The sequence below is a fragment of the Phyllostomus discolor genome, chromosome 4 (assembly GCF_004126475.2).
Source record: "Phyllostomus discolor isolate MPI-MPIP mPhyDis1 chromosome 4, mPhyDis1.pri.v3, whole genome shotgun sequence".
NCBI classification, from domain to species: domain Eukaryota; kingdom Metazoa; phylum Chordata; class Mammalia; order Chiroptera; family Phyllostomidae; genus Phyllostomus; species Phyllostomus discolor.
The window spans coordinates 127,859,009-127,872,488 of NC_040906.2; the positions used below are offsets into that span (position 1 = coordinate 127,859,009).

At 41.3% G+C, this 13,480-nt stretch overlaps 1 protein-coding gene across 8 annotated transcripts in view; it reads right to left on the reverse strand.

The window, feature by feature from the left end:
* DST (dystonin) overlaps window positions 1-13,480 on the reverse strand; it is a 447,461-nt gene that overhangs the window by 389,930 nt on the left and 44,051 nt on the right. For all 8 annotated transcript variants that reach the window (XM_036024287.1, XM_036024285.1, XM_036024266.1 and 5 more), the window contains exon 3: window positions 1,729-1,929. In XM_036024287.1, coding sequence (XP_035880180.1) covers window positions 1,729-1,929 — 201 coding nt within the window. The remainder of the gene's footprint in view (window positions 1-1,728; window positions 1,930-13,480) is intronic.

Consider the following 13,480-nt stretch of genomic DNA (forward strand, 5'->3'; position numbering starts at 1 on the left):
TCCATAAAATGGGAATAATAACAACATCTACCTCATAGGGTTGTCAAGTGAGTCAAATAGAATGACTCCTCTTACACAGTAAGCCCTTAATAACTACTAGTTATTAATATATGTGCACCCCTTATTTCCTGTACCAAAAAGTTTGTTAAAGGAGTAAATTTTCCTACTATTTCATATTGCTCCATATAGATACCAGATTCAATTTAGCTTTTGTTGTATTAAATCATGAAAAGAAGACACATCTCTAAACACAGGTGTGGGCAGAAGTTGATTTATAATTATTTGCATAAAAATACACCAATTAATAAATAATAATACAAGCACAAACTGTTTTGTGTACTCACAACTGTAAACCTACTTTTGCCCACCCCTGCACGTACCTACTCTACAACTGATTAAAGTTGCTCCAGACTTTTTCTTGCCATTGTGACTGGCCCAGTCACTGAGTCAGACATTCTCCCGACTTTCTTTCAATCTCCACATGTGCCTGCCACACATTTACTCCCACAGAAAGGAAGTTCTGTTCTAGTGATTTACGAAGACTTATTATCCAGTCAAATTTTGATGGCTCTGCTGGGCTGGCATGAGGAACAATAAAAACAGGGTCCCTACAGTAGAGGAGCGAACTGTAGGCAACCTTTTTTAATGCTAAAGCAATGCAAAATTATCGCAATCATGAAACAGTTTTTTAAAAGCTTTAAAGGGTAATTGTGGAAGTCCAAATCCTCAGTCACAGTGTTGGTACAAAGTGTCTGAGCAAAGACCCCAACCAAAAAAAAAAAAAAAAAGAAAAGAAAAGAAAACAGAATCAGAGCACATAGAACAATGTGCTCAGGAGGTAAGCAAGAGGTGGAGGCCAGCTTCCAGCTGAGCCCTGAATTTCCAGTGAAGATAGCACTGTGCCCACAGAGACACGAGGGTACCTGGTTAGAGAAAAGAGCAACACTTAGGCCATGAAACAATATAAAAGCCACAACTGAGAAGAGAGTCACCCTGGCTGGCTGCTGGCTGCAGAGGGCAGACCAGCCTCACTGACCCAAAAGCCCCTGGAGGGGTTCAGCTACCACCCCAGACTCCGGGCTCACCTTCCCCTCCATGCTTCTACCATCCTGACACTAGCTTTGCTGTCACCCCTCTGCACCAACTCTGACTCTGCCACTGCCACACCTCAGCTTGCTGGCCCCTGTCATCAGTCTAGACCCTAGCATAGACCCTGGCTCTAATGGGGCTCAGAATTCAGCTCAGAATGGGGCCAGTTTTTTTTCCACCCTCACCTGAGGATATGTTTTTATTGATTTTAGAGAGGGGAGGGTGGGGGAGAGAGAGAGAGAGACATCAATGTGAAAGAGAAATATCAATCAGTTGCCTCCCATACATGCCCAGACCAGGATTGAACTTGAAACCTAGGTATGTGCCCTGACCGGTGACCAAACCCACAGCTTTTCAGTGTGTGGAACGACACTCCAACCAACTGAGCCACTCGGCCATGGAATTCACCAGTTTTTAAATCAATGTCTGACAGTGACTGACTATGCCCCAGCACCCCAGTGAAACCTGCGCAACCACATTCCTTGCTGGAAAGCATGTGAGCACACCGTCACTTGTTGAGGTGAGAGGAGGAAAATCTAATTATTTAAAGTTAATCTGATAGTTTTTTAAAACTAAGAGAATAACCACACCATATGACAGTGTATTTAATATTGTTAGGAAAGACAATTCTCTACTTACAGTTCTTCTCGTCGGAGCACCTTGAACAGAGTGATAGAATTCTGGCTGGACTCGGCTGTTCTTCTTGATTCTTCGTTTCCTCACTGAACTCTCTTGCTCACTCTGATGGTGAACCTCCACCACAGGCTTGGCTTCTTCCAGACGGGCAGCCGCAGCCACTGCAGCGCGTCTTCTAATGTGCCGGGGGCTCGCTCTGAATCCCTGCGGCAGAAAACAGACGAATCCCGATTAGTCCTCAGTTTGTTTGGAAGTTCTCTGGGGCTCCTTATGCAAAGAGCTCCAAGAGCCACCACACTCAATGAGATCACTTACATTCCCAAAGTGAGACAGAGAAGGAGGCTCGACATTCCAGGGACACTCGTCCAGTGTTCTCTAAGGCACCTCAGTGTTTTAGGGCCCAGAGTTATTCTGCATTAAGAAATGTTTCAAACCCATAAAGCCAGTCCAGAAAAAGGGGGAGCACATTGCTTTATTTCTTTATATAGAAATCAGACTACATGTGAAGAAGGGTGTTTCCACTTAGGCACGAAGCAGGGCACAGGGAGTCGGACTGAGAATTACTCCAGGGTGAAGAGCCACTCTACCTTCTGGAAAGCAGACCCTTTAAAGGAAGAAATCAGAAATGCACAGTATCATTATGAAATACCAGAAGATGAAGCTCTAAAACTAGAGGGTGGGAAATCAGTGGCATGAAGTGTATGGGTTTTGGGGTCAGATGAGCCCCGGGCCACATGATGATCTGGTTCATTATAGCTACACATTTTTCAAGCATTTACAAGTCTAACTTTTCTAATCTAAGAAATAGATAGCATTCTATTCAAAGGGTTTTTAGGTTTTAGGTAAGTTATTATATGTAAAATTCTAAGCACAGCATCTGCCAAATATCAGATGCTCAATAAAATGTTCATTTTTCTTCGCTTTTAGAGTAAGGTGAGTACAAGCACAACTTGCTCAACAATGGAAAAAAGTCCAACTGAGCCATAAAATGCACTTGGGAATGTGCAAATGATTCTGGGAAATACCAAAGAATTACATAAAATAGTTTCTGTCCTATGCAGCTACAATTTACTGAAGAGCAGAAAAAGATGTCTAACATGAAGTTCATGAACACACCAAAAGGTGTAATCAAGGGTTAGAGCAGGCAGCTGAGGACTATCAATGCTAGCAGATTTCAGAGAAAAAATCAATAAATGAAGCTGACCATAGTCTATACTTGGCTTCATTTTGGAGTGGATGGCACTTGAAGAATGAATAGAATTTATATTCCAGGCCAGGGAAACAGCATAAGAAATAAATGAATAAGTAAAATGATGGATGGATGGATGGATGGATAGATGGAATATTTATGTAGCAATAAGAAACATTATTTGGTGATGTGCCAGGATGCTAGTATAAGGTACACACAAAGTATGGTGGGAAAGTAGAAAGGATGAGGTGTTAATGCTCGAAGGAGGGCTTTTCAGAGGTTGTGGGTCTTCTGAATTTTAAAAAATGTATAAACACTTAAAGATTGCAGCGAAAGCACAAAGAATGGAGACTAAGAATCTCAGGGAAGAAGCAGTATAACAAAAGGCCTGAGCATGATTCTGGGGGATACTGAAAGATTAATGTACACAAAGGATTCTTGCTGAGGAATATGGCAGAAAGTCTGGAGTCTGCTTAGGGAGACCCTGAATACCAGGCTGAAGGATATGAAGAAGGTAGGGTATGGCCCAGAGTCAAGAGTAGCACTGAGGTCAACAGGAATAAATAGGGAGGAAATGTTAATGGATGTGGTCACAGTTTAGGTGATTTCTTTTCATCCCCAAACACATAGCCTGTTCTCTTCCTTCCTCTGCGGGCAAGCTCAGCTGGACCCCCTTCAACCCAAAGTAGTCCCAGAAGATCCCCATAGCTCCCACATAATCCACAAGCTACTATAGCAGCTGCCAGTGAAGAAGATTAAGGAGAAGAGAGAGGTGGGCCAATTGCTAAACTGTGTTATAGGGCAGAGTTAGAACCAAATGGGTAAGAACCAACCACCACATGGGCTGCTTTTAAATATGCTAGTTCCTGGACAGTACTCCCACTACCCTATTTCTCTCTGCCCCCATCCCTCTCCTCCCCACTCCCCTCTCTTCTTTTTTCTGAATTAGAGTCACTAGGGATAAGGCCAAGAATCTGATTTTTTGACAAGCTCTTCTGCTAATTTTCAGCACTTTGAAGACAGAACCTCTAGGAGCCAAAGTATAGTATAACCACTAGGTGGCACTAACTTTCACATCCCTTGCCCTCTCTAGTTCAGAAACCCGTGTGCTGGTAGAATTAATAAAGTATTTGATAATGTACTAGCTTCTGTCATAGTGAGGCGAGTTGAGTGGATGTCTTTGACAAAAATGCAGATTTTTTTCTTTTTTTCTGAAGATTGTATTTATTTATTTTAAGAGAGAAAGGAAGGGAGGGAGAGAGGGAAAGAAACATCAATGTGTGGTTGTCTCTTGTGCGCCTCCTACTGGGAACCTAGCCTCCAACACAGGCATGTGCTCTGACTGGAAATCAAACTGGCTACTCTTTGGTTTGCAGGCCAGCACTCAATCCACTGAGCCACACCAGCTAGGGCCAGATTTCCTTTCTTTTATGCTCTTATAAATAATAAGCAACCAAGGTTTGCTTAACTTGTATTATTACTAACAGTCCTCAGTGGCCTACACATTTTTGAAACACTTAGTAAAAAGCTACATAAAACTCCCTTAAACTGACAAGAAGAGAAAAAAAAAAAAAAGAAAAGATGTTGGTACAGCCATTCTGGAGAGCAATAACCCAGTAAATCCACATCCATGTATCTACTCTTAGAGAAATTCTTCCAAGGATCTCTAAGAAGATACTCAAACACTACTTATAATAAAAATTAGAAATAGTTTAAAATCAGTCTTTCTTAAACTTCAGTCATTTCCACTCCAAATTCATTTTTCAAGATCCGACCACCACCACGTAGGCCTCTGTGATTTCTCTCATACTAAAATACACTTGTACTATTTTTAAATAACTTTTTATAAGCTTTGCAGTATATAATACACAGACTTCAGCCAAGCTATCTGGGTTCAAATACTGCCTCTGTCACTTCACTGTGTGATCTTGGATAGTCACTTAACTGTTTTCTTGTCTGGAAAACAGGTTTCAAACTAGTACCTATTTCATAGCGATGTTGAGAAAAAAATAAATGAACTAATCTATGTAAAGTACCCAGAAGAGCACCTGGCACATAATGTTATATAAGTGTTGTCTATGACTATTATGTATATGACTTGTGTGAATACCATATGATCTCACCTTTAACAGGAACCTAAGCAACAAAACAAACAAGCAAAATATAGTCAAAGGCACTGAAATAGAGAACAGGCTGACAGTGATCAGAGGAGAGGGGAGGGAATTTCAGTGGAAAAGGGGAAGGGTTTGCAGGAACAAGTATAAAGGACTCATGGAGAATAACAAGGAGGGGTGGAAATGGGAGGGAAGTGTGGAGGGCTGGGGGGTGGGCTGGGATGGGAGTAAAAGGCAGAAAACTACTTGAACAACAATTAAAATAAAAAATAAAAAAATTTTAAAAAGACATTCTTAAAAACAAAGCGCATTTTTAGTCAGACGTGACAAGGAAAACAGATCTCTGCAGGTGTGCCTTGCTGACAGACACATGGAGGTACTGCCGAGACACCAGACACCACTGGTCACTAGGAGACAGTTCTTTGCTCCAGAGAGTCCCAGGCCTTACTCTCCAGGGAGTCAAACTATCTGGGCTTGAAAGCTACCGCTCCCATTACTCAGTGTGCGATCTTGGCCTAGTTACTTCTCAGTTTCTTCATTTGTCAAGTGCACATAATACCTCTCTTGAAGAGTTATGATGGTGTTTAAATGAGATAATCCACATTAGGTACTCAGAACAGTATATAGGTTACAAGCATAGCAGTCAATAAATTATCACAATTATTACTATTTCACTTCCTGGCTTTTAAAGCCAGCAATTCAAAGCTATGACCGAAAACACTATAAACAACTTGAAGTCATCAACAGGCAGTCACCTTTCTTGTGTTTCTAAACCACTGCATAGAATTATAGGTCCTGGTTTATCTATCACACTTGCTTGTCCTAAGCCACTTCTAACAGTAGGAAATTCTATTTTAAAACAGTAGGTGGTGCTATAAGCTCTTACAAGTGTTAACCAGATCTGATGGAGTGAGTATAAAATCAATTTCTCTCTAATGTCTTTGATCTTGCCGGATACCCTTGAACCAATAGGTGATGGACACCTGGAAGTCTCTCAGTAGTGGACTTCTGGCCATTTTTAAGGCTACCCTATTTTATCATAACCTTTTGAGTGCAGTCAATGAACTTCAACAGGGAAAAATTGTGTCTTTATTTTCACAACCCACTTATTTAACATTATTACTCAATCATGAACATAGGCCATAAACCTGGTATTATTAGCAGCACCTATGACTTTTGCCACCAAAAGAAATCACAAATGTTTAAATATTAAGTTATAGTTGCTGCAGATATTTTGAAATATCATTTATACTCACTGTTACTTTGAAATCACAGTATGTAATTAGTAAACCTGTCATTAGATCTCCCTATTTAATACATTGATAAAGTAGTACATATATTGCTGTCAAAAATACTTTTAATAATATTTCACTAAAACTTAATTCATTGTTAGTAATTCATAATTACATTTCAATACAATTGCCTTCCTTTATAACTTTATTACTTTATACATTTTATTTTATTTTTGAGAACTCATTTTTTTTTATTTACTGACTTTAGAGAGAGGAAGGGGGAGAGAGAAAGAGAGAGAGAAATATCACCTTGTTATTCCACCCATTTGTGCATTCGTTGGTTGATTCTCATATGTGCCATGACCAAGAGTCCAACCCACAATCTTGGCACATCGCAGGACACTGCAACCAACTGAGCTACCTGACCAGGGCTATTATTTTACACATTTTGAAACATTCTGAGGATGAGTCCATGAGTTTTACCAGACTATCAATAGGGTTAATGGCATAAAACAGGTCCAGAATACAGAAAATCTTAGAAACTTCCATAAAGAATTTATAACAAGAGACTGACAGCTGCTCACTACAATCCTTGTATGCCTTTTTCTTGGGCACAAGCTCAACTACAGTTCCCAGCTTCCCTTGCAGGTCCATGTGACTGAGTTCTAGCCAATGGAGCGTGAACATAAATAAGATGCCATTTCTGCTCCTAGCCCATAAACACTTTCCACAGCCACCTCTTTACGCTCCTCTCTCTTTTGGCTAGGATGACCTTGAGACCAAACTTGAAAGTCATATATTAAAGATGGCAGTACCTTTCATCAGTCTGAGTCCTTAAATAACTGCATAGAGGAGGCCATTCTGCTGACCTGTTCACCTACTTTTACCTTTAAATGAGCAACAAATATATTTCCATTTTGTTAAAAGCTGAAGTGTATATTTGCTTTAGGAGTATGCACTACTCTAAACAGTGGTTCACAACTTTACCAACCATCAGAGCCACCAGCAAGGCCAATGAAAACACAGATTGCTGGGCCCCTCCCTCAGGGACCCTCCCTGAGTTGTACGCAGGTACAACAGGATGGGACTAAGAACTTGCATTTCTAAGGCGTTCTGTGCTGCTGATGCTGTCATCCCCAAACTACAGTATGAGAATCCTTACTCTAATGCCAGTCCCTGCCCCTTATCATGTGGTTAGTGAATGATTTTGATTATAACGTAACACAGGGGTCTGGCCAGATTGCTGGGGAGTAATTTATGGGCAGCAGGTAGCAGAACCCCAAGTGGTTCGTGGTAACAATAATAACGCTATTCTCCATTGTGCTGTGTGCAGCAAAACCCTCAGGTTTAAACCAACTTTGTCCCTTGTGGTTTTAATAATCCTACATCAAAAGAATGGGCATGGAAGCCACTCTGTCAGCTGGATAAGAACATAACGTATCTAGAACTACCTTTCTGTTTTCAGAGAGGGTGTATTCTCTGACATACAAAATAATGAGGCAAAATATTATTTTTAAAGTCTTATTTTCTAATTAATAATCATTCTTTGGTAAAGATCACTGGTTCCCATTTTGCATATTTGCAAAGTCTAACTATGGTAGGCAGGAGACAGCATGAGCAGAGCAAGGACGATGAGCAAGGATGATGGGCCAGGCATGGAAGGTCACCAGGACAGAAAGCCCCGGTGCCTCACAAAGGGGGAAATGGGAAAACAAAGACCTTGCCCCAGGGTGACCTTTCCTCCCCCTAGCACATTCCTGGTCTTGTGGTTTGGACCTCTGACCTTTCACATCACTGGTCATGTGGTTCAGACACTCCCTTGACCTTTCTTCCCCTGTTAGTCCCTAGTCATATATTAACTCCTTGAAGCAGGCACACGGAAGAAGAGTGGTCTCATGTGACTCCCACTTAGGGCCCTTGAAAGACCATTCCCTTGAGTATTAACCCCTTGGGATCACAGCTAGATCTCAGTTTCTGTTCAGCTCTTGGACCAGAAAAGTAGCAAAACCAGACAAGGGATGCCATGGCTGACCTCAGGACCAGCTGCATGGACTGATGCCCCCTGTCTTGGTGCCAGCCAATCAGCAGAGACTATGATCCTGAGAGGACACACCTGGAAAGCTGATGAATATTCTGTTGTGATCCTCCTCTGAGACCTCAAGATAAACACCCTCAAGACGGAGGACCCAGTGAGTCTCTCCCTCCCAGAAGCATGCCCACACCTTTCCCCTTCCCGCCCCCAGCCCATCCCTGGGTATGTTACCTTTACCACTCCCTCTCCTAAGCTCCAAGTGCCCCTCTGTTGCCTTTGTAACTTGTTTCCTGAGCCCACACCCATCTGGCTCACTTTTCCTGACTCTGACTTTCTAAATAAATGTTCTTTTATAGTTTGAGTCTTACCTCTGAATACTCTTTAGCCAGAAGTAAAAAACTGAGGTTGCTGAACCAAGGTCCAATTGGCAGTGACATTCTGGTGCCATTATTGCCGCCAATGTAAGGAAGCATATACATACTTACATTAGACCAGGTTTCACAGGCTACTAATGTAGTATTTCTTTTATACTGACTGACATTATATAAACTGGTCAGTAGTTTCTGCTGATCTGAAAATCTAACTGACAGAGTCTTGATGTCTTCAAGTTGCAAATGAATTACAACTTAAATGCAGTTTTATAAATAGAAATCTTTTTCAGTCTCTTACTGCTGTCCATCATTCTCTTTTAGACATCCTTCTCCCCACCGCACACAGTCCCTGCTGCCTGGGGGTGCATGTTTTATACAATAACACCCCCACCTTCAACACCTCTACCTTCAACACCTCTACCTTCAACACCCCCACCTTCACCACCACCAGGTCACGGTTACTTGGTCAGAGTCTATACCTTGAGAGTTCCATAGAGAAACACTGAGAGCCTGGGCCACTGGCACAGAAGTTGAAACTGAAAAAAAAGTCACAGAGTAGACCAAAATATATATGCAGAGCCTAGGATTCTTATTAAAATGCAGATTCTGAATTTCTAACAAGCTCCTAGAGGATCCCAGTGTTGCTAGTCTGCAGACCAAATGGGGTAACAAGATGTAGAGGCCTGATGAAGACAGGATAATAGAGTATAGAAACCATGGTGAGGGATGAAGAAAGGTTGATAGCAAAAAAAAGCAGCAGCTAGTGGAGTAAATCTGACTCCTACCTTTGGTATTTCGCTGCAGCATGGAGGCCTTAAATCTACAACCAACTCTCAAGCCAGATCCTAGTGTGGGCCTTTTTCTCAAAGTCCATTAAATAACACATACAGACTTACAACGTGCCCTTAAATATAGTAGGTCTCTGATTCTGCATCCAAATAAACTTAAGACAGAAAATATGGTTTCCATGGTAGAATGCAGAAAAAAATAAAAAAGGACTTGGAGGTTGAAACTGCTTGAGATATAGCGTCTTCTCCTTTGAGGAGCTTGAAACACTTTTTAATTATAACTGTTAGATTAACCTAAGCAAGGATCATAGGGTACACTCAGAAAACTATATATTCTTTCTCCTGGCATTCCTTCAAACCCACAAAAAAGGTCAGTTTTCTCCCAACAGTAAAATTTGGGGTAGATCCTATAATTTTTCTGGTTTTTCTTAGCTGAAAAGTTTTCTAGCTACTTCCAGTCACCAAACAATGCCATTCCAATGAGGTCATATCACTCCTCCTGGTTTCTTCTTGGACAGAGTCTACAATGAGTCCAGGTTCTTTCTCCCAAGAGACCCATAAAAATTACTCATGCATACTTTGCCCCCACACATTCTGGGGCAGCAAGCTGTCCCCAGTGCAGCCACCTCTGTTCACTCAACCATCAGAACAGCAGTCAGACGTCATCTCTGGTCCTTTGCAATTGTAACGTGATCTGGCCCCAGCCTTCACACATAGACTCTGAGGGTATGAGTCAAGCTTTCCCAGTGGTTTCCTTAAAGTTGTTCTAAGACTTAAGAGGACTTGGAGCCAGACTAGGAGATTTTCCCGTCTCTAAACCTGAGCTGTCCAATAGGGTAGCCAATAGCCACATATGGCAATTTGCATTTAAATTTTAATTCATTAAAACTAGACTAGAAATTCAGTTCTCCAAACCTACTAGCCACATTCCAAGTACTCAATACTACATGTGACTAGTGGTTATTGTAGTAGATGATGCAGATAAAACATTTCCATTATCACAGAAAGTCCTATTGAACAGCATTACTCTCACCTCTCACAACTGGATCCTCAGCCGTTATGGACATAGCCTAAAGCTGGTGATGGCAACTAAATGTCAGGGTAGGCTAACTGCTGTAGCAAGCAGCAACAAAATCCCAGGATCTGTACACAGCAAGTGTGTGTCCCCATCCCGGCACAGTCACCATGGATCCGCACCGATAAATGCTCTGTTCCATGCAGTCATATGTAAGGCGCTAAGCATCTTCTCCCTGTGGTTCATGAAGTCCTCAGTGTCCTCTCCACTCTGCTAGTTTGTGGGAAAAGAGCCAAGATTGTGTGGACGGTTTCAATGGGCCAGGCCCGCAAATAGCACATATCACCTCTCCTTACACTTCATGGCTATGAACTAGGTTCATGGCTATGAACCTAACTGCAAGAGAAGCTCAGAAACACAGGTAGGCCATGTGTTCAGAAGAAAGGAGCACAAATAATGGTGAGCAACAGCAGACACAGCCACAGAGCTAGAGGAAAAACCAATTTTACAACCACTTCCTTTGCCAGTTTCCCACAGGGGTCTAGCTCTTCTCTGGCCATGTGATCCTCATCAACTACAATACCTGGGGCCTCAGACAAAACTATGACAAAACGAGTTCCATTTACACATCTTATTACAAAGCCAAACCTAATTTTAGCCTCACTGATCTAATACTTTTCATCATTTTTCAACTGGTGAACTATATTTAACTCTCACTAACTCTTTACAGTTGTGTAAATAATAATAATAATTTCTAATTACCAAGGATTTCCTTTGGGCCATGCATCATCTAGTTATTTCTTGTATTATTCCTAGGAGGTAAATACTATTTTAATGCCCATTTTACAGATAAAAAAAGATACTTAAAAATTTGCCTAAGAGTATCTACCCCAGGATTGAAACCCAGGCAACCTGACCTATGCTCTCTATTACGGGGTCAGCGAACTATGGCCCTCAGGACAAAGCTGACTCTCTATTGTTTTTAATTGTTCAAGTACAGTTTTCTGCCTTTTACTCACATCCCAGCCCACCCCCCTGCCCTCCCCACCTGCCTCCTGTTTCCACCCACCCCTTGTTTTTGTCTATGTGTCCTTTATACTTGTTCCTGCAAACCCTTCCCCTTTCCCCTGAAATTCCCTCCGCTCTCCCCTCTGGTCACTGTCAGCCTGTTCTCTATTTCAGTGTCTTTGGTTATATTTTGCTTATTTGTTTGTTTTGTTGATTAGGTTCCTGTTAAAGGTGAGATCATATGGTATTTGTCTTTCACCGCCTGGCTTATTTCACTTAGCATAATGCTCTCCAGCTCCATCCATGCAGTCGCAAAGGGTAGGAGCTCCTTCTTTCTTTCTGCTGCGTAGTATTCCATTGTGTAAATGTACCATAGTTTTTTGATCCATGCATTTACTGATGGGCATCTAGATTGCTTCCAGCATCTAACTATTGTAAATTGTGCTGCTATGAACACTGGGGTGAACAGGTTCTTTTGGATTGGTGTTTCAGGGTTCTTAAGATATAATCCTAGCAGTGGAATTGCTGGGTCAAAAGACAGATCCATTTTTAGTTTTCTGAGAAAATTCCATACTGTTTTCCATAGTGGTTGTACCAGTCTGCAGTCCCACCAACAGTGCACTAGGGTTCCCTTTTTTCACAACCTCTCCAACACTTATTGTTTGTTGCTTTGTTTATGATGGCCATTCTGACTGGTATAAAGTAGTATCTCATTGTGATTTTAATTTACATCTTTCTGATAGCTAGCGATACTGAGCATCTTTTCATGTGTCTCTGGATCCTCTGTATGTCCTCCTTGGAGAAGTGTCTGTTTAAATCCTTTGCCCATTTTTTAATTGGGATGCTTGTCTTCTTAGTATGGAGTCATGTGAGTTCCTTATACATTTTGGAGATTAAACCCTTGTCTGAGGTATCATTGGCAAATATGTTTTCCCATACGGTTGGTTCTCTTTTCATTTTAATACTGCTTTCTTTAGCCATGCAGCAGCTTTTTATTTTGATGAGATCCCATTTGTTTATTCTATTCTTTATGTCCCTTGCTCTAGGGGACATATCAGTAAAAACATTGCTGTGTGAAATATCTGAGATTTTCCTGCCTATATTTCCCTCTAGGACTTTAATGGTGTCACAGCTTATATTTAAATCTTTTATCCACCTTGAATTTATTTTTGTGTATGGTGTAAGTTGGTGCTCGAGTTTCATTTTTTTGCACATAGCTGTCCAGCTCTCCCAACACCATTTGTTAAAGAGGCTATTTTTACTCCATTTTATGTTGCTGTCCCCTTTGCCAAATATTAATTGACCATAGGGACCTAGGTTTATTTCTAGGCTCTCTATTCTGTTCCATTGGTCTATTTGCCGGTTTTTATGCCAGTACCAGGCTGTTTTGATTATAGTGGCCTTGTAGTGCAGTTTGGTATCAGGTATTGTGATCCCTCCTACTTTGCTCTTCTTTCTCAAAATTGCAGCAGCTGTTCAGTGACCCACTATCTATTTTATAAAGTTTTAATGGAACGCAGCCATGCCCAGTCATGTACATATGGTCTGTGGCTATTTCTGTTACAAAAGCAGTGTTGAGTAAGTGCGACATAGCTCATATGGCCGACAAAGTCAAAAATCTTCAACAGACGGCTCTGTACAGAAAACCTTTGCCAACCCCTGTTCTCCCAGGTCCTGCAGGGCCTTGAGCACGCTGCTTCTCTCACAAAGTAAAAAGTAATTTTGACTCGATGTTATGGCCTCCTAATCTGTAGTCTCCATCAACAACCTGAGCTGTGAAACACAAGGTCAGTCTGATTTCATTCTGGCAGCCATGTCTACTCCATCTGCTTGTGGTTTCACAGGCAGATCAAACAACATCTGTTATGCTGTTTCATCAAATACATGGATGTTACTACCAAAGGACGCATTTGCACTATTTTTCTAATAATAATTATGCTTATTCCCTGATTTTTTTTATATTTGGACTGTCATTACCAAGCAAAAGGTTTGCACAAATTCATTAA